General features: G+C 47.0%; 1 protein-coding gene across 3 annotated transcripts in view; it reads right to left on the bottom strand.

Annotated features, from left to right (window-relative positions):
- Positions 1-25,977, bottom strand: part of hdac4 (histone deacetylase 4) — a 125,467-nt gene that overhangs the window by 35,095 nt on the left and 64,395 nt on the right. For 2 of the 3 annotated variants that reach the window (XM_056425196.1, XM_056425205.1), the window contains 15 exons: positions 21,772-21,993; positions 21,543-21,685; positions 20,955-21,126; positions 19,033-19,153; positions 17,319-17,437; positions 10,415-10,543; positions 10,020-10,126; positions 9,784-9,903; positions 9,321-9,531; positions 8,309-8,520; positions 5,298-5,558; positions 3,528-3,831; positions 2,336-2,469; positions 1,191-1,293; positions 92-138 (listed from right to left, as the gene is read on the bottom strand). In XM_056425196.1, the coding sequence (XP_056281171.1) occupies positions 92-138; positions 1,191-1,293; positions 2,336-2,469; positions 3,528-3,831; positions 5,298-5,558; positions 8,309-8,520; positions 9,321-9,531; positions 9,784-9,903; positions 10,020-10,126; positions 10,415-10,543; positions 17,319-17,437; positions 19,033-19,153; positions 20,955-21,126; positions 21,543-21,685; positions 21,772-21,993 (2,405 nt within the window). The remainder of the gene's footprint in view (positions 1-91; positions 139-1,190; positions 1,294-2,335; positions 2,470-3,527; positions 3,832-5,297; positions 5,559-8,308; positions 8,521-9,320; positions 9,532-9,783; positions 9,904-10,019; positions 10,127-10,414; positions 10,544-17,318; positions 17,438-19,032; positions 19,154-20,954; positions 21,127-21,542; positions 21,686-21,771; positions 21,994-25,977) is intronic. The other variant, XM_056425213.1, reaches the window with a different exon arrangement.

Genomic DNA, 25,977 nt, shown 5'->3' with positions numbered 1-25,977 from the left:
TCGACATTTCCCAGGCCCACAAATTAGCAATACTTCATTACCGAGTGGATACTTGAGGGATGACTCGATTGAAGGAATGTAAGTGACTTACCCCGATGCCTCCGCACGGTAACCTCACAAACATGGGGCTCACTGAACCTGAGGCGGAGAGACAGACATTTGGAATTAGAAACCGGAACATGGAAACGGAGAAAGGACAGAGTGACCGTTGAAGAGGAAACTTTCTGGACTCGCCGGCGTAAACGTGCGCTTGACCCCGAGAAACTGAGCATTTGACCTTTCGACCTAATCGAACAGCGAGAGTATACAAGGGCGTGCTTTAATTGGGCAAGGTGAAGGGGGGGGGGGGGGTATCTCATCGCCCTGATCATTACCCCCTCTCCCTGTCAACATTTGAGGCCAGAAAGAGATCCGTTCTGCCACAGGAAATGGAAATGAGTGAACCTTTGACTCCGTCAAGTCAGAAAATAAACAAAACTCGTTCTAGAATTTCCTCGAAATGACAAAATTACTTTATTTAATTAGTTGGCATTCGAGCGGGGTCCGAGTCCGAGTCAGCCACCTGCTAATTTGTAAAATATCCAAGCACTCGACCCGACCCAGAGATTTCCTTTCGCCGACTAGTTGCTCCCTTTTCCTTCGTGTGTATGTGTGCCAACCTGAACCTCACGCAGGATTATCTGCTAATTCTCCTGTGTGAGCATTAATAATCAGAGGAATTCATGTCTCCACTGGAAAGAACGCTAGGATGCCCACACAGACCCCCCACCCCCCCCACACACACACACACCCTTGGCTACACTTGCACTAAGGCCAGACAAAAGTGACAAAGCAGCCTGTGCGACTTCCAGTCCAGTTAACAAGCCTCCACAGTTCCTCACCTTATCGTAACACCTCCAGGACTTTATTAGATCGGCCCTTTTGGTATGACGCGGTTTGAGCATTACAGCAGATCCCTTTCACAGACGCTGCAGACTCATGACATTTAAGAGAAGGACCTGGTCTGAGACCGTCTGCTCAGATGGCCCACGCATGTAGGCTGTGCGTGTCAAGTGAAAACACTGGAGCGATACTACGTCTCTCAAGTCGGACTGCCGTGACATCGATGCTGTTGCCGCTAGATCAGGCCAAATGCACAGGGAGTGTGTTCATGGGTTTGAGTGTATGAGATGCGTCCTTCTGTGTCTTACAGTCCAGTTTCTGCCGCAGCGGGTTGGTTCCGTAGAGCAGGACGTGGGCTTCGGAGTGGACCGTCTGCAACTCCTCCAGCGAGGCCTTCCTGCCGCGGATACACTGGGCACGGAGCGGGATGGAGGAAGACACGCGGTGCAAAGAGACGAGACGAAGAGAGAAGCATTCGGGATTTGGTTTTAAGCGACAATCAAAACTTCCACCGTCGCCAGAGAAGACGGCAGAGATGGAGTTAATGTTTGAAGTTCGCGTCCCACGCTCGATAAGAGGTACGGCATGTAAGAAGATGGTGTCCGCATGTGTAAGTGGTTCATTTTAAAGCCATAAGCTCAAGATGTTTAGTTTCTATTGGTGAAGACACGTTTCAGGAGAAAATAGCTAAACACCACCCCCTACTGGCCATTAAAGCTAGCTGCACTTCAGAGTTGAATACTGGCATGTTTTATACTTTTATCCTCTAAAGCACAGGTGTCAAACACAAGGCCCGCGGGCCAAATCCAGCCCGCCGCATCATTATATGTGTCCCCTGACAGCTTGAAAGACACGTGGTCACCTTTTCTTAAAGAAATTGAAGAAAAAATTCCTGTGCTTCTATTTTGAAGGTTTCAAATTAAATGGATTTATGTTGTAATATTGGAGACATTTTCTGATGTACAATAGTTCTCCACTCAAATAAACAATAATCAAATGCAAAGAGAGTTATTTAACAATATGGTCGAGGAGTTTATAAAGTGTTTCCGGCCCTTTAAGAGGATGCTGATGTGGCCCACGATGAACATGAGTTTTACACACCTGCTCTAAAGCCCTTTATTTTTTTAAAGATCACAAGAGGAAGAGAGGAAAATAAATTTAAAAACACTGACATTTTCAGGCAGTGGAACCAGGCACACGCATGTTTAATGTGGCAAAGGACAAAATATATCTTGTTATACTCGACTCAATGTGACTGCAGAACAGGACAATTAAAGTTTTTTGTTTTCTAAATATTGAACCATGCAATTCGAAGTTTCATAACGTCAATTTCTAAAGCACCGAATCACAACATTACAGTCCGTTATCGCAGGACTCTTTTCATACGGGGCGGGTCGATGCCCTGCTCTTTAAAAGTGACATCTGTTGAGGTCAAGTGTGACTGTGGCATTACCTCGCAGTGAGCCCTCAGGCCCGTCTCCTGGAGTCGGGACCAGATACTCTGGATGCGGCCAGCGTGCTCTGGATGGCTGGTGGTGTTTCCGCACATGCACTGGTGCTTCTGCATCAAAGAGTCATACACCAGACCTGGAGCAACACACACACACACACACATTTATTTCTACATCTTTTACAACAAGTTGTTGCAACAAGATCCCTATAATCACACTGCTGAAGTCCCATGATGCGATTACACGTTGCACCTGTTTTCCCCAGAAACAAAAAAGGTCACGCCGAGAGATGAAGTGACCGAGGAGCAAATTACACTTGTTCGGAATACCTAGCGACCGCCTTCGGCGTACAAACAGTTTTCCTCTAACCTGCAATCAGCGGGATTAGAGTGTGCTGCCAGATTGCTATTTGCCGCTCCTCTTCGCGACGGACCTCTGTGCGAGAGAGCGACGCACGGCAACGCAAATACATGCTGCAGTGTGTGTGTGTGTGTGTGCGCGTTAAGACCCATATCATTGAATGTATTTTAACTCTAAATCTGTCCTTCTGGTCACATGACATCTATTGTTCTGTCCATCTATCTCCTCTTTTTTCTCTCCTTAAGGATGAATTTTCATCTCTCAATCACACGTTACTAACTCTGCTTTCTCCCCGGAAGTCCTTTTTTTTCGTCTCATGGGGTCATCGGACCTATGAGAGGCATAGATCCTATCTGCCTGATGGAACTGTCCTGTTGAGACTCACTCCTCCTCCCCACCGCCATCTGCCTGATGGATCGTGGAGGTCTCCATCGTGGAATATGCCTACTATGAACTATTCATACACTCTGTCATATTCATTGAATGTATTCATCTATTGCATCTGTCCATCCTTTCTTCCTTTTTCCCCTGAAGGGTTATTTGGGAGTTTACAGATTGTAGCACTCCGAGACAAATTTGTAATTAAATAAACTGAATTGAATTGAATTGAATCCTGGAGAGGGATCCTCCTCTGTTCTCTCCTGAAGGTTTCTTCCCTTTTTTCCCCCCTGAAGGGTTATTTGGGAGTTTTTCCTGATCTGATGTGAGGTCAAAGGTCAGGGATGTCTATGTGTACAGATTGTAAAGCACTCCGAGACAAATTTGTAATTTGTGAAATTGGGCTATACAAATAAACTGAATTGAATTGAATCATTAGTATTTTTCTCCACAGACCTGTTGTGAATCGGGGCTTGACGGCCGGCTCCTGAACTCCCATGGGGAAGGAGGCGTTGGCCGGGGACGACTGAGCCCTGGAGAGGGGCCGGTGTCCAGCGAAGCTGACCAACAACCCGGCTGCTTCCATGGAGGCTTGGTAGTTCCTCAGCTGGTGGATCCGCTGCTGCTCTAACAGCAGAGCCTGCTGCTCACACACAGAGTGACATGTACCGTTTGCCTGCGGGACTGCAATGTCTTCCTCCTTCCAGAAGGTGGCACTAGATTCTTGCAAATACCAAGCGGCTGTGCTAGACAATACATGCTGCAGGCACAAGAGTTGAACTTGCGTTACACACGGAGACATACAGGGGTTTTCTCTTCTGTACAGTGCATCGCATGGCAAACCTCTCAAACATGGCATCAATGCAATCTGGCAAATATGACATATGGCTGTTAACATCGAGGTCTAAAGATACTGTTCATGTGAGACCGATGATGAGCCGTCAAACTGCCCTCGGAACACGGCAAAGTGAGACACGCGCACTTATCGATGACTTCACCGTCGCGTGCGCCAGGGTAACAGGTCTGACACTTAGCAACGCCGTTGTTCAATTCGGATGGGCGTGTCTGCTTACATTGGGCGCCATGGCGACAGTGCGGGGAGCGCCTGATTGAATTTGGCTGACGGGACAGCAGGGATGGGCCAGACAGACGAGGACACGGTGTCCTGACTGGGTACGTCTGCGTCGGTATGTCTGCGTGCGTGTAACACGCAGATATGGAACACATCTCTGTGCAAGAGGAATGCAACATTGATTGAGGGTTTCTGTGTGGAGAACAATGTGTATGTGAGTGTGAGTACAACCTGCGTTGCACTCAAATTAAGAATGTGGACAGACAGTCAAGAGGATTGAATGTAGAGTATCACGTTTCAGTTAATTAATACCTCCATCTGTCACAAGTGTAAGAACATTCATCTTTAAAAAGAAACACAACATTTAGGCAACCTGTGACAAAATAAGTCATTATTATTATTATTATTTATTAATTAATTATTTATTTATGTATTTATTTATTATTATTATTATTCTGATTATCATTATTATTTTTACCTTCGCATTGAAAATGCGGAAGGTTATGTTTTGATCGCCGTGTATTTATTTATTTATTTGTATGCGTGTTACTCGCATAACTAAAAAAGTATTAAACCGAATCGCATGAAATTTGGTGGGATGATTGGTTATTATCCGGGGACCATTTGATTAGATTTTGGGATCGATCGGGTCAAAGGTCAAGGTCATGAAAAGGTCCAAATCTTCTTTTTACCATAGCACGGTCAATTTGTATCCAATTGGCATGCAACTAATGCCAAAATGTTCATAATTCAATGCCCAATCTTGTGATTTATTTATTTTAGAAGTTTATTTCAGGGACAACGTACAAAAAAACATTAGTCTCCGAAGAGAAAAGATGCATTGCACTAGGTTATAGCTTTTGCTATTTTACACCTCCAGTCCCTGATATGCGAAGGTATGCGCTCTACCGAGTGCCCGTTCTAGTTATTATTATTATTATTATGTTACCGAGAAGGGATTTGAACACAAATATTGGAATCAGTTTCATCTTTCCTCTTTCTATTTTGACTCTGGAAAGTGTGAAAAGAAGAATCCACTTTTAACTGACTCTAATTCAACAATTTCCCTGACATATTCTTCATCTCACTCTCCTCCTCCTCCTCCTCCTCATGTCATCCTCTTCCCGGCTTCGTCTTCCCCTCCTCTTCCGTACCTGTCGGAACAGAAACTCCTGCTCCACTTGTCTCGTCTCTCTCTCCTCCTGCTGCTCCTGGGGGTCGGGGGGCTCCTGCTTGATGACCAGCCCGCCCAGGATCCCCGTCTCCTGGGCGGACGACGGCGAGCATGACAGGGGGAGCCCCTGGTGCTCCCTGAGCTCCTCCTCCGTCTCCTCCGGGTGACTCTGGTGCTGCCTGGCCGGCCCCGAGGCGCTGGGGCCCGTGGCCGAGACCTGATCGCCGGGCTTGGACATGATCTAGAGGGACGACATATTTTTGTTATGGACTTAAGAAGTTCAGGGACGGACTCGACCCAGGTGAGTTCATGATGCTGCTGCTGACATTCTCTCAAGAGGCAAGCAAGGAAGAAGAAGATAGACCAGCCCGTTTTCTTACTGTCTAGATATGTGTATAGATTCTTATAGATACACACATATGCACATATATATATATATATATACATATATATATATATACACACACTCCTTATTTTGGCCTACAGATTTTTCTCAAAAGGAGGAGAAGAAAAAGATCTTGACTAATTTATTCATTTATTTGAATTGGGGAAAACAAGCCATCTCCACATTGATTAAACTCCAACACTATTATAAAATAACTACGAAACTTGGATTAACTAAACAAAGATTAGCTTTTAAATGTCCAACAGAGCTCCGTTTATTTGAAACGTGGATCGTTTGGCTGAACTCAATTAAACGAATCCTTGTTTAGATGTTGTCTCGTCGTTTAATGTTTAATGAGACGCCACCAGGACAAAACGAGGGGAAGGGAAGACTTGCCATCGCGCCCGAGAGAACACCGGGGACAGCGGCGTCTCATTAAAAATAGCGCGCCGCTCGGCTCGGGTACTAAACAACAAAACGGAAAAGACCTTAAGGTTACCCAAACAAACGCTAACATTAGCCAGGCACACAGAGATAACCCGGACCTGTACTCTGAACTCTTACTATTAATTGACACACACACACACACACACACACACACACACACACACACACACACACACACACACACACACACACACACACACACACACACACACACACACACACACACACACACACACACACACACACACACACACACACACACACACACACACACACACACACACACACACACACACACACACACACAGTGAACTCAACTGTGCCTGCACGAGAGGAGAAAACCGAGAAGAGTATACGAGGGCGAAAGAGAGGGAAGCACTGTAGGGGGGGGGATAGAGAACTCTTATTGTGGCAGCTGTCCCTGTCGTCAAAGACCTCAACCTTGGTGCGTAGGTCATGATCGGAGTGGATTCTCTCACACACACACACACACACACACACACACACACGGCTGGCATATCGCCCAGGGAACAGTCCATTGACGTCAGAGCGCCGGCTCTTGCCTCATCCCGGTCCCTCTTCTCCAAACAAACTCAAAACACTCATTCACTCTCGCTGCTCTGACTCTCGCTCCTCCTCCTCTCCCCAGCCCTCTTTTTTTAAACAGAGGGAATAGTTGCTGGGATTTGAACCATGAGGGGCACAGGCGCTACAGAAGCCTGTTGAATCAGTTGGAGGACAGACACACAGAGAGAGAGAGAGAGGTGGAGAAGGTGATTGTGTGCACAAACACTCGGTACTGGCTGTCCCCGTCTGTCGGCCTTCCTCACACACGCACCTCCACAACAATATTGTGGAAGTGAGCGCAGCCCAGTGTCGCCTCAGCCGCCCCGGGTGAGTGACGTGGGAGCAGCAGGCTCCCTGGAACCGTGTCAAGTTTCCTTCACTCCTTTCTGTGCTGCCAACGTGTCCGACGGTCGCAGCGAACATCGGAGGGAGCGGGAGGGGATCCCTTCCCTCGCCGACTCGTCGAAAAAGAAACCAAAAAGGGAATCGACGGAAGGAAGATTCCTGTTTTTACAAAGTGCCGGATGTCTAACGGTGATCAATGAAACTAAAAAACAAAGCGTGCCACTGGGACGTTTTTGCGAGGATCGTTTGTGATACTGAACTCTTGCATAACGGCGAGTCTCAAAAGCTGGTAGCCGATTCCTGTGAGGCTCGCGGGCGTCCCGGGTTCCCACCATGCCGGCCAGCTTTTTCTTCAATAAAGTTGAACTCAACTAAAGCGAAAATGTGGACACGTTGAAGCGCGGCGTTTCACAAGTTACTGTCGATTTCTGCCGTGCGCCGGCGGAGGGCTTATTATTCAAACGGAAAGCCTGCCGATAACCTCTTAAATAACACGGTCCTGCGGCGAGGGGCCCGTGTTTATGATGTCCAGCTGAGAAAATACAGATTGATTTTGTTTCCCGATTTCGAATAGCAATGAGGCGCAATTCTCATTTTGAAAGTCGCCCGGAAAGGAGCGCGAACACAAATAAATGGAACATGAAAATAACCCCGTTTTACACGTAAGATGGACTTAATTAACAGGAGTCGCAACAACCGGGGCGTTTTCACCGAGAGTCCCGAACAACCCCGATGACACGAGATCATGTGACTCAGCCCTACGGGAATATCTGCACACACAAACAACCGCCTCCCTCTCTGCAATGACCACATAGTGCTGCAAATTACCTTGAGCACACGCACACACACACACACATACACAATGATGCACTGAGCTACACTTCCTGGATGACCATATATGGAAGCAGCTTCCTCTCAAGCACAGTTGCCAGGGTGACAGGAAGAAGTAGGGATGCATGAATATGGACAAGAAAGACTTGCTCCAAGACTCGCCGATTGCAGGCGGATTCATCTGGGAGCAGAGACGGGATTCACAGACATTAAACAAATCAAAGTTGTGTAGATGGACACCAAAACACACACACACACACACACACACAGCAGGCTTCTCTGCCACAGCTGTTCAAATGTTGCCTCAGATACCATTTTTTTGACACATGCGCACAGGCACGGCTGGATGGTGACCAACACACGCACAAACACCCACCCACACACACCCACCCACACACACACACACACTGAGCTACCTTGTTGATGATGTGCTGCTGCTGCTGGAACTGTTGTTTGTGTTTCTCCAGGAACTGCTGGTGTTGCTGCTGGACCACCAGCTGCTGCAGGGCCTGGGCCTGTCCACACTGCTGCTGGGGCAGGGGGGCCGACTGGGTCCTCCCGAGGGGACGGTGGCCGCGGGCAAGTTTGGAGACGGAGGGCGACGACAGCGGGAGGCCCGCCAGACCGACTGCGGTAAACACAGGAGGATGTCATTGGCGGTTTAAAAAAATATATATAAAAGCTTGATTCTGTTGTTTGACCGTCATTCATTTTGCTTTGGAATGTATTTAATGCACCACGGATAAATACAGGAGGAAGTCCACGACCCAACCGGGGGCTTTACGATGGGATACACAAGGAGCACCGCCACATGATGGAGTCATCTTCCAGCTCCACGATGGCGAGATTTATCACCTCACTCACAGCCGCAACAGAAGATTACACTGGACGCTTTAGTTACATCTATCCTCCCCTCCAAGTCATTTAGAATAATTATCAAGTGTAAGTGCTCTTTTGCGTTATGGCCAATTATATTATCTTTTGTGAGGCCACAGTGAGCGTTGACCCCCCCCCCCCCCCCCGAATTCTAATAAGTTCCTCGTGGAGTCCAAGAGGACGTTTGTGCCCAGTTCGGAGACATTTCATGAAGAAGTTTCTCAGATATCTCGAGGTCCACAAGGCCGTCGCCATAAAAGTTGTGTGACGCATCAGCAATTCAACTTGTTGAGTGAAATGCAAAAGGGCTTGCACAAATGACAACAATGTGTCTCACGTCCCAAAAAGAAACGACACCCCTTAAAGAGGAGATGTGGACACGGCCCATGTGACATTACATTCAAAAGTAGAGATGTTTATCTAAAAAAAAAAATTATAATAATAATACTAGCGTTGCAACTCACAGATTTAAAATGTTTTTTCTAGAAAACAGAGCCGATGAAGCCAAATCATATATCGTAAGTTCTATACTAAGATTCACTGGACACTGACCCATTGGATTGTGGCTCTGCTCTAGTAGCACCATGTGTTGCAGCAGGGGGTTGTGACCCGCCGGGCCCCCTCCGGCCCCGTCCCGGTCCAGAGCCGAAGACGCCAAGTAGGAGGGCAGGTGGGCCGTGGGCATGAACGGGGGGGTCAGAGCAATCCCCTGTAGCGCGGGCAACGCCAGACGACTCTCACCATCTTGGTGTCCGGACACCATCTACGGAGAGAGAGAGAGAGAGAGAGAGAGAGAGATAGAGAGAGAGAGAGAGAGGGAGAGGCAGATGGACAGAGACAAACCAGGGTCAAATGAGACAGAATGGGAGTGAGATGGAGAAAGACAGGCACACATGGAAGGCACCGCCATGCCAAATATAATGGATGAGAGCAGTTTTGCGAACAAAATATTCTTTGGTTGTGATGAGTAATGCGACATTAAAGATTCATAATACTGAGCATCGACTGTACTCACAGCGCTGGCCGGCCCTGTGGCTGGCAGTCCCAGGGTGATGTTGGGCAGTGAAGGGGAAGTGTAGAGAGACAGCTGGCTGACTGAACCCTCCCTCGCAGCCAACCTCTGAAGCAGGGAGGCCTGAACACACACACACAACTTTACAGAATGTCAAGTCACAAAGTACATGTGGTGTCACCTTTCACACACACACACACACACACACACACACTCCGAGCGGGCGGTGATGTCGTTACCTCTCCTGCGCTGCTGGAGACGGTGACCCCGTTCTCACTGGGGATGTGACTGGAGCTGTTGTTGGGGGAGCTGGGACCCGAGCCCGGCGCGCTGTTGCATGCGGACTCTGTAACGCACGACCGTGTCATCGCAAAGATGAAATGCTCCCGTTTCGTGATCCTCCTGCTGCCGCGTGTTCGTATTTTAAAGTACGGATTCGTTTTTTTAAAATCAAAATCCTCACTGAAAATTGTACGATGGTAGCGTTCCATTTTATTTCTACAAAATCAAGAAAAATATGTTTACGGGCAAAATTCAGTCGTTGCGGTCATGAGGATATTTGAATCCCTTTTACTCGTCAAAGTGGCGTTTTTGGGGTACCCGACGGAGGAAATACAGCAACGCGGGCGCTCACCGGCCAGGTCGAGGGACCGCTTCTTGGCGGTCGTGATGGCTCCGTCTTTCCTGCGGAGGAGAGGGCTGCTGCGGCGCTCCGTCACCTTCTGCTTCAGCCGGGAGCGAAGCTTCAGGTTGGGCTCCGAGGCTGTTGAGACGGAGAGAGGAAGCGGGGACATGACGGGGGGGGATCTACTCACAAGGTGGGGGGGGGGGGGGGGCGTTTCGGTCCTTATTGAGACGTACAATACCGTTCAAAAGTTTGGGGTCACCCAGACAATTTTGTGTTTTCCATGAAAACTCACACTTTTATTTATCAAGTGAGTTGCAAAATGTATAGAAAATGTAGTCAAGACATTGACAAGGTTAGAAATAATGATTAATATTTGAAGTATTAATTTTGTTCTTCAAACTTCAAGCTCAAAGGAAGGCCAGTTGTATAGCTTATATCACCAGCATAACTGTTTTCAGCTGTGCTAACATAATTGCACAAGGGTTTTCTAATCAGACATTAGTCTTCTAAGGCGATTAGCAAACACAATGTACCATTAGAACACTGGAGTGATAGTTGATGGAAATGGGCCTCTATACACCTATGGAGATATTTCATTAGAAACCAGACACTTCCACCTAGAATAGTCATTTACCACATTAACAATGTAGAGAGTATATTTTTGATTAATTTAATGTTATCTTTATTGAAAAAACAGTGCTTTTCTTTGAAAAATAAAGACATTTCTAAGTGACCCCAAACTTTTGAACGGTAGTGTAACTCAAAAGTAATCGAGGCTTTTTATCCCCATTACCAAATACGTTGGAACCAGAAAAGAGGCCGCCGACTGGCACTCGTCTCGACCCCGCCCTTAACGATGCGGCCTCTTTCGATTCCTAAAACACGGCCGCCGTCGTCGCCCGCCCGGCCTCTCGATCTCTCGGGGCTCTCGCCTCCTCGTCGCGGACTTTATTCTGGGAATCTCGTCAGGTCAGGGGTAGGACCTGACCTCTTCTGGACAATCTGGCTTTGGTGCGCGTCTCTCTCTCTCTGCCAGACGAGCCCAGACACAAGCAGCTTTATTCCCTCCTCCGCTGGCTTCCTTCCGTTCAATTAGTTAAAGCCGGGCGGGGTTGACCGACGGTTGACCTTTTGCTCGTTCTGCAACCTTGTATCAAACAGACCTCGCTAAGTTCATTAGCCTCAGAGAAGGAGCGGGGACTTTTTTAGTACAGCAGAGTGGAAGCAATTGATTGCTCTTTGTGGACCGTTGCGGTTGATTGTCAGAAGACGTATTCAGGGGTCACGGCAAACCATTTGGCCCCTGGCTTCCTGGAGCCTTGGACGAGGTCGGATGAAGCTCCGCGGAGTTTTAATGTACTTCAAAGAGGTACGAGCACTCAATACACCTCCGGGTCGGCGGGGATTAGATGACCAATTGTGCATTTATAATGTCCGAGCACTTTTTCAAATGCACTTTCAATTTTAAAGGGGAACCCGCACCTGAACTTATGAAACTCAATTATAAAAAAATAAAAAAAGAGAGCTTCTTCTTCTAAGTGGAGGGCACTCTTCCAAAGTCTTTGTTAAGAGAGATGGAGTGGGTCGGGATGAAACGCTGTGCATTAGCTGAAGGAAAGGCCGCGCGAGAAGATAGCGCAGTGCACGCAGACACAATTTGAGCCGATTGAACGGGGGGGGGGTTGTCGTCGTCTGACGGTTTTGACACGGCCACAATCATCTCTTGCGATGCTGAATAATAAACACTGGCGTGGTAAAGAAAAAAGAGGAAAAAAAAGTTACACGGGCTCGACGGCAAACCGCCTGCGACAGAAACTGTGGTCCATCCGGCGCCAGGGGAGGAAAGACGAGGCAAACTAACAAGGCGGAGTAGAAGAGGGGGGTCTCAAGGTTGCGTTTGTGCGTCCTGAGTCATTAAGAAATCGACAGATAATAAGCAGAGTGGAGAGAGAGAATGAATGGAAGGTTAGAGGGGGACGTTGAAGGAGAAGGAGGGTGAAGTCGGGGTGTGTTCACCGGGCGCCACGGGGCGTTCACCTCAGGACGCCGTGACTTTGAAGGGGTGTTAATGCCTACTGGGCAAAAGCGCGCACACACACACACACACACACACACACACACACACACACACACACACACACACACACACACACACACACACACACACACACACACACACACACACACACACACACACACACACACACACACACACACACACACACACACACACACACACACACACACACACACACACACACACACACACACACACCGGTTTTTACTGCTGATGCTGGCACTTTACTGGAGCCCTTTCTTCCATCCATCCCCTCCTCCTCCTCCTCCTCTCTCCCTCTAAATCCCCACTTCTCTCTTTCCTCTGGCAGAGCTCCCTCTCTCCTTCGTTGTTGAGCCAGTCTCCCCAGTTCCTTTTTGTCTCCGATGTGCAACAACAGAAGCCACCGTTGGCAGATAGACGGTCACGGCGCACGTCACCGTCCCGCTTTCCGCCGTCGACGGCCCAGAAATCAGCATTTCTAAACTGCCAAAGCAGCATTTTTCTCATTCATTTATTCAGCCATCCTGCCACTTCCGGACTTTATTGTAACTTCACATCCTCTCTTTTCCGGCAACAAGCGCGTCTTCGTCTTTGGGGACACTTATTGCTGCCGAGGTAGAAAATGACCCGGGCTGCTCCGACCCACGGTCCTGGCATTATAAACAAGGCACCATTTTAAGAAGAAATGTCCACACGAGCCATGGGGAGCCAAAATTGGCTTTTGAGACGAGGAAGTGTAACGACACCCCGAACCAAAGGTAGAATTGCATATTCACTTGACATGCTGTGGTTGGATGAAAATGAGATGACACGTGGCGTGGTCTCCTGTTACGCAGCGAGACACCATAAAGCAGGGGTCCCCAAACTTTTTTCCTGTGAGGGCCACAGAACTTTTCCCTTCTCTGATGGGGGCCGGGGTCAGTGTGATGATCACAGGGAGCCTAAATGTCAACATGTATTGTAATAATAATAACTAGAATGGGCACTCGGTAGAGTGCATACCTTCGCATATCACAAGATTGGGCAGTGAATTATGAACATTTTGGCATTAGTTGCATGCCAATTGGACAAAAATGTATCGTGCTATGGTAAAAAAAAGATGTTGACCTTTCCATGACCTTGACCTTTGACCCGATTGATCCCAAAATCTAATCAAATGGTCCCCGGATAATAACCAATCATCCCACCAAATTTCATGCGATTCGGTTCAATACTTTTTGAGTTCTGCAAATAACACGCATACAAATAAATAAATACACGGCGATCAAAACATAACCTTCCGCATTTTCAATGCGAAGGTAATAATAATAATACATACAATTTCTATAGCGCTTTTCATAGTACTCAAAGACGCTTATTGTTTTCCAGAAAGCCACATAACCAAATATTAATACACCCTTTCCAGGATCTTCACAGAAAAAAAAGCCAGGAAATAAATAACACTATTTATGAAATAAATAATAACCAAATAACTAATAACTAATACCTAATTCCCTTCTATTTGACAGGGGCTCGTCTAGGATTTGTGTGGACAGACTGGAAAAAAAATCATAATGCTTCTCTGGTATTGTTCAGGGGGCCGGGCCAAATGTGGAGGCGGGCCTTAGTTTGGGGACCACTGCCATAAAGCTTTGGATGTTTCTCACAGTTCGAGATCGCCATCGACACTCCAAGGGAAGTCCTCATCCATCTCATGACGCATCGTTATCAATACCAGATTAAAAGTCTCTATAAGTGGAGCTCGGTATTTCGATGCAGGCGGAGTGGAGGAGGACACTGCTGGTTCCCCGATACCAAACATATTGATCAGTTTTGACGAACGGGAGTCCCGGGCTTGGTGCCGCCGGGGGAAGCCGCGCTGCTCCTTCGAGGAAGGGAGATTTATGTAAATCAATAGAGTAGTTTGCTGAAACTCAGAGGAGGAGCTTCCCAGAAATATCTATCGATGATGCATTAGGTCGGTATGTTTGTATGTTCGTGAATCTCTTTAAAATCAAACTTATTGATCAAACATTAAAGCTAACTTATCTTTTACACAATGTATCTACAAATAGCATATTATATATACATACATTCACAACCATCTCTCCTGTTGGCATATGAAGTGAACATAAAGCATCGTGACACCTGGCTGGCATTTCCCCGTCCGACAGGTATGGCGCCTTTTCATTGCTTGTTGTGTCAGCAAAAAATGTAATGTTCAAAATTGAAATTAGGTGTTTATTGGCGAGGACTATGCCGAAACCATAAGAAGAGGCTCTTCAATCTTGGGCCCCAAGTGACTCTGTGAATGATATTTATAGTTGGCTCAATATGGAAGATGATGATTGATGATTTATGTTTTTATTTTTTTCTTATTTATTTTTTTTCTTCCTCGTCTGATTGTTCGTATAGTTGGTCGTTTTGTAATTTTTATTCATTCGTTTTCGATCGTCTGTTGTAACTTGTAAAAACTTAAAATAAAATGATTGAAAGAAAGAAATTAGATGTATAAAATACCAGGCTTTTAACGAGTTTGATTTCGTTAATGTTGCTAAATACGATGTTCAGAGCATCGCTAGCAGCAAACTATTTGCGACGTCAAGATAAAGTTTCCGTCGTCGGCGCCGTTGCCCCCGTTAGCCGGAAGCCGTCGGCTCGACCGTCGCAGGACAACAAGGAAGGTATCTTGTATGAAATTGAATCTGTTTGCTGACTTGCTGCAGGGTTTAAATGGTCAGTGCAGTGTGGTATGGGAATATGTGTGTGTGTGTGTGAAAGAGCGAGGGACACAACGGGGTCAGCGTGACAAGTCTGCATCTGTCATGAAGGCCTTGCAGACTTCCTGCCGCCGCATTCAAAGTGGCCCTCTGTGTTCCCCATCATCACAGAGCCTCTCAGACGCCAGACAATGAACCCCTGTTGGGACGCCACGCCTGGCCCCGCCTTCCCAACGTACATCGGCGATATACACGCATACGTCGGAGAAAACGGGTCAACGCCGCCAGGCGACAAGACGTCACGTGTGACAGCGGGGGGGCACAACTGGGGGTGACCGCTGACACTCACTTCCTTCCCGAACACAGGTCACCTCTGTCTGCTCGTCTGATCCACGGCGTGTCTGCTCAGGGTTGACACAACAGTTCCTCAAACAGCTGTGCGCTCGCTCCAGTGGGCATATTTCCCTCTCCGCCTCTCCATAAAGAACTAGAACGGGCACTCGGTAGAGCACATACCTTCGCATATCACAAGATTGGGCATTGAATTATGAACATTTTGGGATGAGTTGCATGCCAATTGGATAAGAATTGACCGCGCTATGGTAAAAAGAAGATGTTGACCTTTTCATGACCTTGACCTTGACCTTTGACCCGATCGAACCCAAAATCTAATCAAATGGTCCCCGGATAATAACCAATCATCCCACCAAATGTCATGTGATTCGGTTTAATACTTTTTGAGTTATGCGAGTAACACGCATACAAATAAATAAATAAATACACGGCGATCAAAACATAACCTTCCGCATTTTCAATGCGAAGGTAACAATGCCTTCAAATCCTCTCCCGGAGGTTTTCTCGATGCGTGAAAGGGGGGAAGCGTGTTTGTGCCAGTATGAAGGGTGAAACTGAGTCGGGAATATTCCTGAGCACCCCGGGAAAACTCCGGAGTTACATCGGACTGTCCCTAAAAAGTCGAGACTTGCCGTCTCGAGGTTGTGTGCCGGACGAAATCCTCCAGCAGGTGGGAAGCAGCGCCGAGTACACGCGGCCTGGCCTCCGGCTGTGAGAGCACCGAGGTGGCCGAGGCAGCTGCCGGGCGCTCAGTGAACCGGCACAGCTCGGCCATACTTGACTTGGACAGGGGCACGGAGGAACAACAGTCTGACGCATCCAAGAGGCAGGAACTGAGGGTTCTTTTAGGCACTTCTTATGACAATTGAGTCAAACAGTAGGACCTATGACGTCTGTGGAGGAGTGTCCCTGAATGAGTCGACTGGCTCTCCAAAATCTCCTTTTCTAACAAAACGTCTAGACCTGATGGAGCACAAGGATGAATAGAAAGTCATTTTCAGACTCAAATCCTTGAATATGTCCACATTGACTCGACGTAAGACCATGAATCCAATACAAATTATTATATAATTATTATATATATATTTTTGTTATTTATGTTAATTATTATATCATTATTATATATATATTATTTATATATATATATATAATATTTTTATTTTTGGTTTCCTCTGTATATTTAGTATTTTAGTATTAGTATTTAGTATTGTTATTGTGTTTTATTTTTATCTTTTATTTTTATTATTGCTCTAATGTGCACCCGCTGATGTGATCCTGAAATTTCCCCACTGTGGGACTAATAAAGGAATATCTAATCTAATCTAACCTATATACTAATTGTCACTTGTGATTTGAGGTATCAATGAGCTCTAGAGGCTGATTGTGTTACCTTTAAACAGAGACAGGCAAGATGTTTTTTTAATTTCCTGCTTCCACTTTTTATGCTAAGCTAACCTAACCAAAGAGGCTGCTGCCTCCAGCTACATATTCCACCTAACTCTTCTCTTCTGCTCTAAACTTCCAATGTAGAGCTCCATAGCTCCGCTCTCCAACCACCTGCCCCTATTAACATAAGAATGGTTAAAAAGACCTCATTAAATAACTATTTTAGGGGCTCCTTCTAATCCTCCAGTGCCTGACTTTGAAACCCAATAAGCCATTTCAATTGCTAATGCCAAAGGAAAAAGGAAGATTAGGGCTCCCCTCAAGACATGCGGTGGGTGGCTGCTTTTAATACGTGGAGGAATATGAAAGCCAGGAAGTAGCAATACCTCAAAACCACGGCCCCGTTCTGTACCTGTTTTTCGGAGAGGGAAGTCGTCTTTTGAGTCGTATGTGCCCAGCATCGGGTGGGTGTACGCTGACAACGCGGTTTGAGGAGGAGAGCTCTGGTCCAAAGAGCTGTGCTGGGTTTTTCTACCAAAGAAAAAAGAAAAATACATATATTTAATACATCGGTATTTATGTATTTGTTTGCCAATCTCACTGTTCCCACTGTACCTTACTTTTTCCACAGACCTCCCCTAGGTCAACACTTTAAATGACGCAGCAGAGGAGACAACAATGTGGGTGGAAATAGACAAAGAGTAGAGAGAGGGGACCGAGACTGTGAGCTGAAAGCATCCTCTGCACGTCTTTTTCACCACAAGACAGCAAAGAGGCCGAGGCCTAGCTTCCTTCTGAGAGCTGGTTGAAAAATGCACAGAGACAGGGATGGAGACGGGTTAGAAATGCGGGATGAGAAGAGCGGCGAGGCTCAAAGACGGAAGCACTGAGGAGGAAGCCAACGGGTAGGGGGAGGAAAGAAATGGGAGAACCGGCAGCGGCGAAAGCAAAAAAAACCTTTTTCCTCGCACGCTTTTTGGATCGTTCTGTCATCTAGTGCCTCGGCGGAAAGCCGCGTCCAATATTTAAAGCTTGTGAGAGGTGCCATTGTCTTTTCTCTCAGCCCACTTCAAACACACACCTCAAAGAGAGCCAGCTGTCAATCACCGGCCAGAATAAAAAAAGAATACAAACTAGAACGGGCACTCGGTAGAGCGCATACCTTCGCATATCACAAGATTGGGCATTGAATTATGAACATTTTGGCATTAGTTGCATGCCAATTGGATACAAATTGACCGTGCTATTGTAAAAAGAAGAGTTTGACCTTCTCATGACCTTGACCTTTGACCCGATCGATCCCAAAGTCTAATCAAATGGTCCCCGGATAATAACCAATCATCCCACCAAATCTCATGCGATTCGGTTAACAACTTTTTTTGTTACGCGAGTAACACGCATACAAATAAATAAATAAATACATAAATAAAAAAATTAAAAAAAATACACGGCGATCAAAACATAACCTTCCGCATTTTCAATGCGAAGGTAATAACGTTTCTGCCGCACCGTCAAGGCAACTGGCGAAGACTCGGAGACGCTGATGTTGACGCTGGCAACTTCTTACACATGCAAGGATACCCACACCACACCGGAAGGTCTGCCACGATTGCGAAAGACACTTTTACGTCACTCATCGTCGCAGCTTTTACGTTTAGGACTTTTTTATTATTTTTTATTATGCCAAGATCAGAAAAGGCTTCGAATACAAGCCGATGCCAACGTTTTCACACGTGTGGAATGTTTCTTCTTCGAAACCCCCCAAAAACATAAAGTAGCATTTAAAGATCATTTAGTGTGAAAGAGAGAGAAAAAAAAAAAAAGAACAGGATCGTGTCCATCCTTTGCTTTAAAAATGCAGTTTAAAGTATTTTAAAGATATCGACTAACTTTACGAGCTCACAGTTTGTTTTTAGCATTTTGAAATGTGACAATGCGGCTCGCTGTGGAAAGGATGCACATGTGTCATTCCGGGACAGAAAGGTGACGCGATGAGTTCAAGTAATCTGTACGTGAATTGGAATTCTCAAAGTGGAATTTGGACCCAATATGGCAGAGGTTCTCCATTCACACCAGTCACATCCCGAGCCATGAGTGCTTCTGTAGCGGCGGGCTGTGACACTCACCCATACCAAAAGCGTGGGTCGCTGGGCAGACAGTGGTTCAGGCTTCGCTGAGCCAGCGCTTTCTTCTTGTTCAGGACAAACTCCTGAAGTCGCATCTTGACCTCCGTGCTGGCGACCGCACCTGGGGAGAGAGAGAGAGAGAGAGAGAGAGAGAGAGAGAGAGAGAGAGACGCAGAGAGACGCGTGAAACTCAGCAACCCCAAAAAATGGAACGTGCGCTTTGTCTTCTCGCGTTCGCCAAGCGCTTCCTTCAGACGTGACGTTATTTCAGTAACTCGTGCGAGTTTCATTCAGCTCTCGGCCTCTCCTCAATTTTACCGCCCTCGTTTCACAGCGGCAGACAAACAAACCCGTCCGGGGAGAGGGAGAGGCGGAGGGAGGGAGCGTGAGAGAGAGAGATCTGAGAAAAGAAGCGAGGGGAGGGAAGGGGGAGGGGGGGTGATAGGTGTTTTTGAGAATACAAGAAAAGCGGTAAAGGTGTGTTTATTCTCAGGCTGTGACAGCGAGAGCGATGGCAGGTGATGCGTCGAGCTCGAGAGCGAGAGCGGTATAAATACAGTACGCGAACGCCACAGCGGCTAATACACGCTCATTAAATCACGCTGCAGCTGGAAGTGCTGACATCCCGATATGTCCGCTTTGCCACTGAAGGAAATTGGCTTTTATGAGACTGCCTTCCACGCGATTTATTGCGGTACTTAACAAAGCTTCCTCTGTTTACGAACCCGATGCTTCTTTCCACAGACGTCAAACTGGAGGCAGAGGAGACCGGTTGGGGAAATAGACTTCGCCGACGGAAGATCGAGCTTCTGCCGTTAAGAATATTGGAATGGATTCGTGCTGAAATGTTTGTGAGATACAACGTCGTAGACGCCGGGCGCTAATAAAAAAAAGAAGAAGAGATACAACAGTTCGCAGCATTTTAAAACTCAATGAGTGAATAACTTTACCACATGAATTCACGATGAGAAGTCTGTCGTCACGCGTGCATTTCTCGTACTAATGGGAACTTTGAAGTTTTAAGATGGAGTCATTTTCTCCTTAGCAGACATTTCCAATTTATTTATTGATTTTTTTTTTTTAAATGTATTTATTTATTTTATTTAAGTATTAAGATCGAGTCATTTTCTCCTTAGCAGACATTTCCAATTTAAAAAGCCCCTTTACCGCATGTTTAGATCCCTTCAAGTCCTCTTATAAGTACAAACACGGAGTAATATATGGAGTAGGGCCAGTTTATATGGAGGCAATTCAAGGCGCTGAACGTCGTGTTTCCTTTCGCCTTCTGTGTGTATGAAACAATTACAGGAACAAGAAAAGCAATTAGCTCAAAGAACAGCCACACACATTTCCTCCTGCCACGACAAAATCAAATAAAAAATGCAATCGTGTCAAAGGTCATTTGAGTATGAATGCTGAGGCAGGGCCAGCCGGCATCACTCCCAACAGTAATGGTGCCATCAGTGCGCTCACATCCTAATGATGAATATCAAAGGGGAACTGTAGAAGTATTACCCCTCTGTCCATCGTAAACATCCATCCCCATTTTCAACCCCCCCCCCCCCCCCGAATCCATCTCGGGGAAAAAAGAAAAAAAAACGAGGGCATGTTTGCCCCTTCGATGCCTTGCTCCTCTCGCCTCGTCTTGGCGCTCTTATTCTGAAATCGCCCCGTGGTGAATGTGCAAGGTCAGGCTGTTCTGACAGCGGGGCGAGAGGGACAGGTGCTGCGACAGAGGGGCCGCGTGTCTCCGACACCTGCCGTGATCCTGTGACATACAACAGTAACTACACAGTTACGACCATTCAGGGGATGGAAAGGGAATAGATGACTGATCTCCTTCGGGTCACTGCTCATTTCCGTCACGTCCGACAACCTTTGGCTGTGCGGCGACGGCGTGGGCCATCGAGGTCAGTACTCACTCTCCTGCCCCCTCGCCTTGTTTTTGAGCTGCAGGAGTTTGTGTTCCCGCTGCTGCTTCTCCATCTCCTGCTCCAGACGCTGCTGCTCCATCTTCCTCTGGTGCTCCAGCAGCTCCTGTTGGTGCTTCAGCGCCAGTAAATCCTGCTGGTGCTGGTGGAGAGAGAGACACGACTAAAGGAGGAAGAGAGCAAAAGGAGACAGAGAAGAGTGGGTTTGAGCACATTGAGAAGACGTTGCTTTTTGGACAAGGCGACCAATCGGAGGTTTGAAACGCGGGCCACTTTAAAAAGGTCGCCGGGCGGAATCCACGATGCTCAACGCCGACTGGAGAACACACAACCGTTATGCGTTTCCCCACCGGGTCGATCGTCCCCATTGGCCGACTCTATCGTCGTGGAAACGCCAGTGAATCAACAACCAAAATGCACACACACACTACAAGGTGTCCTGGGGCCGCGAGGTTCCCGTGGGGATGACTAAGCAGCACAACGCTGCCACCAGATCCGGTTACACTCGCAGCTTCCTCCCCACCCTTGAGCATTTGTGCTGAGTGCGGTCGCACGGCGTCCGAGGAGCGGAGGACTCACCTTGACGTGCTCCTGCAGCTGGACCTCGTGTTGCCGCGACAGCTGCTCGTGCTGCCGCTGGAACTCGGCGATCAGGAGCTGCCGCTGGAGCTGCTGCTTGTGTTTGAGCGTCACCAGCTCCTGCTGCAGCTGCTCCGGCTGATCTGTGGGACATTTCCAAAAAGACGTTCGAGTCCAGACCTCCGTCTGCAACGTTTAACACGACGACCGGGAGAAGATGCCCACTTACTGATGAGCGACCCGCGGCCCGGCTCGGAGGACGCGGGGCAAGCGGCGGAGACCGGCGCCGTCGGGTGGGGTTGGGGACCCATGCCGAAGGTGGGCTGCTGCTGCTGCTGGTGGTGGAGGTGGTGGTGGTGGGGGTGGTGGTCCACTACGCGCAGGTCCATTGGAAGGATGGCTGTGGTGGTGGGGGGCACCTGCATGGGCTGCACTGCCGAGCTCACGTCCACTGTTGCAGGGAAGAAGAGGAGGAGGAGGATGAGGAGGCCAGAAATGGAGTGGGTGGGGAGAGAGGAGATGTAGGAGAGGAGGAAACGAGCACATTATTTTGAGGGAGTTATCAAAGAAAATTCCTGCAATTTCCTTCTCAGAATATTTGTTCATTTAAGGTCCGAAACATTTGATAGCAGCCAAATCCCAGACAGACAAACATCCTCAGAGAAGCCCTGCACACACACACACACACACACCACACACACACACACACACACCCACCCACACACACACACAGTGCACCGATGACAAAGTAGCACACGCGCCGGTAGAATGATGAAACATGGCAGGGGAGAGCAAAAACAATCCCCCTGCAACAGGAGTTTTGCCGCAGGGATTTGCTGACACGCATGCAGACTTACCGTGTGTCTGTGTGTGTCTTCACTTGGCCTGTGTGTGTGTGTGTGTATCTATATTGTGCCTACTGTCAGTGCACTGCTGACAGTGTGCTGCCCAGAGAAGGTTTCATTTGCGTGTGATGCTGAGGAAGATGGATTCCCGGTGCCATCGCACATCTAAGAGGACGTAGACAACGCCACGGCCCACAACACGCACGCCGTGTGGCATTTGTTACAATCAACGGAGACACTGCACAAACAAAAAGGTCACGGGCAGCAGTGTTGCCAGGTCCGCGGTTTCCCCGCGGAATTGGGCTACTTTTGAAGTGTTGCCGCGGGTTGAATTTTGTGTCTGCTGGTTCGGGTCGACCTATTTTGCATGCAAATTACATGAATATCTTGAAATAAAAATCCATATTTTAAATGAAATAATTTATTTATACCCAAATCCTACCAAACTGACTCCAGATCAGCACGTACACACATGGACATGGGACACGCCCACATACACACACTTTAAAAGCAGTGTATATGGTTTGGCACGGGCATATTTTGAGTTCTGATATTGGGCTGGCTTTATTAGCCATTGGGCTGGTTTTGGGGTGGTTTTATTGGCCATTGGGCTGGTTTTGGGGTGGTTTTATTGGCCATTGGGCTGGTTTTGGGCTGGTTTTATTGGCCATTGGGCTGGTTTTGGGCTGGTTTTATTGGCCATTGGGCTGGTTTTATTGGCCATTGGGCTGGTTTTGGGCTGGTTTTATTAGCCATTGGGCTGGTTTTGGGCTGGTTTTATTGGCCATTGGGCTGGTTTTGGGCTGGTTTTATTAGCCATTGGGCTGGTTTTATTGGCCATTGGGCTGGTTTTGGGCTGGTTTTATTGGCCATTGGGCTGGTTTTGTCACACAGACCTGGCAACCCTGACGGGCAGGAGCCCTACAAAAGGTGCAGGAGGGGGCTTTGACTTATAGTTCTGACATGACGACACGTGCCCGATCCAGAAGTAGGAACGGTTGTGGCCCTTTATGTTGCATCCAATCTGAATAACCCCGTGAAGTGGTCGAGGCCTTTAAAAGACGAGCGCGGGAAAATAAAAGCCCCTGCATCCGTGGGGTTGTCGCGTGAAAACGAGAGCATTAGTGCAATCGGATTATTTCTCCAAACAACAACAACAACAGAGCAGTTTACACTCAAACGGTAGTAAACCCAACAACGTGACATGAAAAGAGCAAACTAAATATGTTCCTCCATGCAATATGGAGCCGGAGTGCGGGGTGCAGGCTCACTGCAGCATGAGTTTTACATGTGGAGGCTTCAGCAAGATAAAGCGGCTAAAGGAAGGGAACGCAGTTCTCTTTTAATTGCTATATTCATTTTATAAACATGGTATAAAATATTTTTTTTAACTAAAAATTAACCCAAATAAATTCTCTATGTGTGCTTGGTATCTGACCTAAAGATCAAAAACCTTCTGTGTGCCGCTCTGTCTTCTTGGATCGATGCATGAATCCACCTTGCACCGCGCCGAGCCCTCTGCCAGCTATCAATACCACCCCACCCCCCCCATCCAAAACCAGTGGAGAGCATCTCCGGCCTATCACGGATGCCCTGAGCTCCCCAGTGACCAATGAGGTGGCGATGGAGTGGCAGTTACTTGCCGAGATAGCCAATGACATCTTTGGTACCGGGCAGGTTTTTGCGTGCGGGAGGAAATTCAACACCGCCCAACGAGACAGCAGGGGAGAGAGGGAAGGGCGTGGCCCGGGCCAGACATGCTGGTGCTACACTGGTGCATGTGTGTGTGTTGCGATACTTGTGAGGACTTGTTTGAAAGCTGGACATTAACCCTCCTGTTACCTTCAATTGTACTAACATCTTTTACCCTCGGGGTCAATTTGACCCCAGCAATTAAAACCTCCAGAAAATTATTAGAATTAATATTGTTTCCCAAAGTTTAAGTGTGAGGTACTTTATGTGTGTTTCTTGACTACCTAAATAGCCCTTTAAATAAATTAAAAAGTTGATATTTTCCAATATGTTTTACACAGTGAAAAACAGCCTGGGGTCAAATTGACCCCAAAGAACACCGATGCGTACAAGTTGTGTTCAGGACAGTGAAAACATATCATCATGTGAATGTTAGGTTTTTCCAGTCGTCTCCAATAAATTAGGAAAAGTCATGAAATATGAAGCAAAAAACATGATGTCAATCATTTTTTGAGAGACGTTAAATATTGAATGGGGTCAAATTGACCCCAAAGGTAACAGGAGGGTTAAAACAAGTGGAGAGGATTTGAAGAGTCCAAAAGAATCCAGCTCACGTGTTGAGAATCTGACCATAAAAGTCAGCTCCTTTTTTAAAATCAATATTTATGACGCACTTCTATCCATTGATTTCAAATAAAACTAAAAAAAGATTGGGGGGGCTCAAGTGTGTTTACACTCGTGTGTGTGATGATCCCTGGCCTTCTGACCCACTTGTCACTTCCAGATAAACAAGCGCATCAGAAGAGCGACTCATTAGAAGACGCCACTGATGTCTTGAGGTTTATACACATTTGTATTTCAGAGTTGAATTAAATTAAATTAAATTTCAATTCAATTCAGTTTATTTGTATCGCCCATTTTCACAAATTATAAATTTGTCTCAGAGTGCTTTACAATCTGTACACATAGACCTCCCTGACCTTTGACCTCACATCGGATCAGGAAAAACTCCCAAATAACCCTTCAGGGGAAAAAAAGGTAAGAACCCTTCAGGAGAGAACAGAGGAGGATCCCTCTCCATGATGGACAGAACAATAGATGTCATGTGACCAGAAGGAATCATTACACACATTAAAACACAGGAACAGCACAATGAATACCACAGAGTGGATGAACAGTTGGTAGTCGGCATATTCCACGATCCAGACCTCCTGATCCATCAGGCAGATGGAGGTAGAGAGGAGGAGTGGGCGGAGTCTCAGCAGGGCCATGGCGTAGTTGATAGTAGGCATATCTATGTGTTGTCCTGCTAACATGGCTGGACACATGCAGGCCAGTGATCAAGCGCTGAGAAAGAGATGGAGGCCGTGGGATCACTTCTCCAAATCAGCCGAAGCCCTTCCGGAACATTTGTGAATGAACGTGTCAAAACCGCAATTTACACCCGAACCAAATTTGTTTTCGATGCCCGGAGAGAATGCTTTTTTTTTTTTTTTTTTACTTTCGTCTTTTCGGTTACATTTCCATGACATCGTGGGGCAAAACTGGGAAGCCAATTGGCTCAAAGACTTGTGGAGTTGTTTCAGACTGCAAAACTGTGCATGAGCAGAGAGGCGGCGGTATATGGTTCTTCTAACGGTCACCAAAAACCTCTCGCTGAGATCTGATCAAGTATTTTCTTGATGTGTTCGGTGTTTTCCCACGACACTGATATGTCACGCAATTCAGCGCGGGTCGTTTAAAAATGTTCTGTTTAACCCTCCTGTTACCTTTACATGTACTAACATATTTTACCCTCTGGGTCAATTTGACCCCAGCAATTAAAACCTCCAGAAAATTATTAGAATTAATATTGTTTCCCAAGTTTAAGTGTGAGGTACTTTATGTTTGTTTGTTGA

Source organism: Pseudoliparis swirei, chromosome 2 (genome assembly GCF_029220125.1).
Source record: "Pseudoliparis swirei isolate HS2019 ecotype Mariana Trench chromosome 2, NWPU_hadal_v1, whole genome shotgun sequence".
In the NCBI taxonomy this organism is placed as follows: Eukaryota; Metazoa; Chordata; class Actinopteri; order Perciformes; family Liparidae; genus Pseudoliparis; species Pseudoliparis swirei.
Note: the sequence above shows the minus strand (reverse complement) of the source record. Positions and strands in the feature narration are given on the sequence as shown.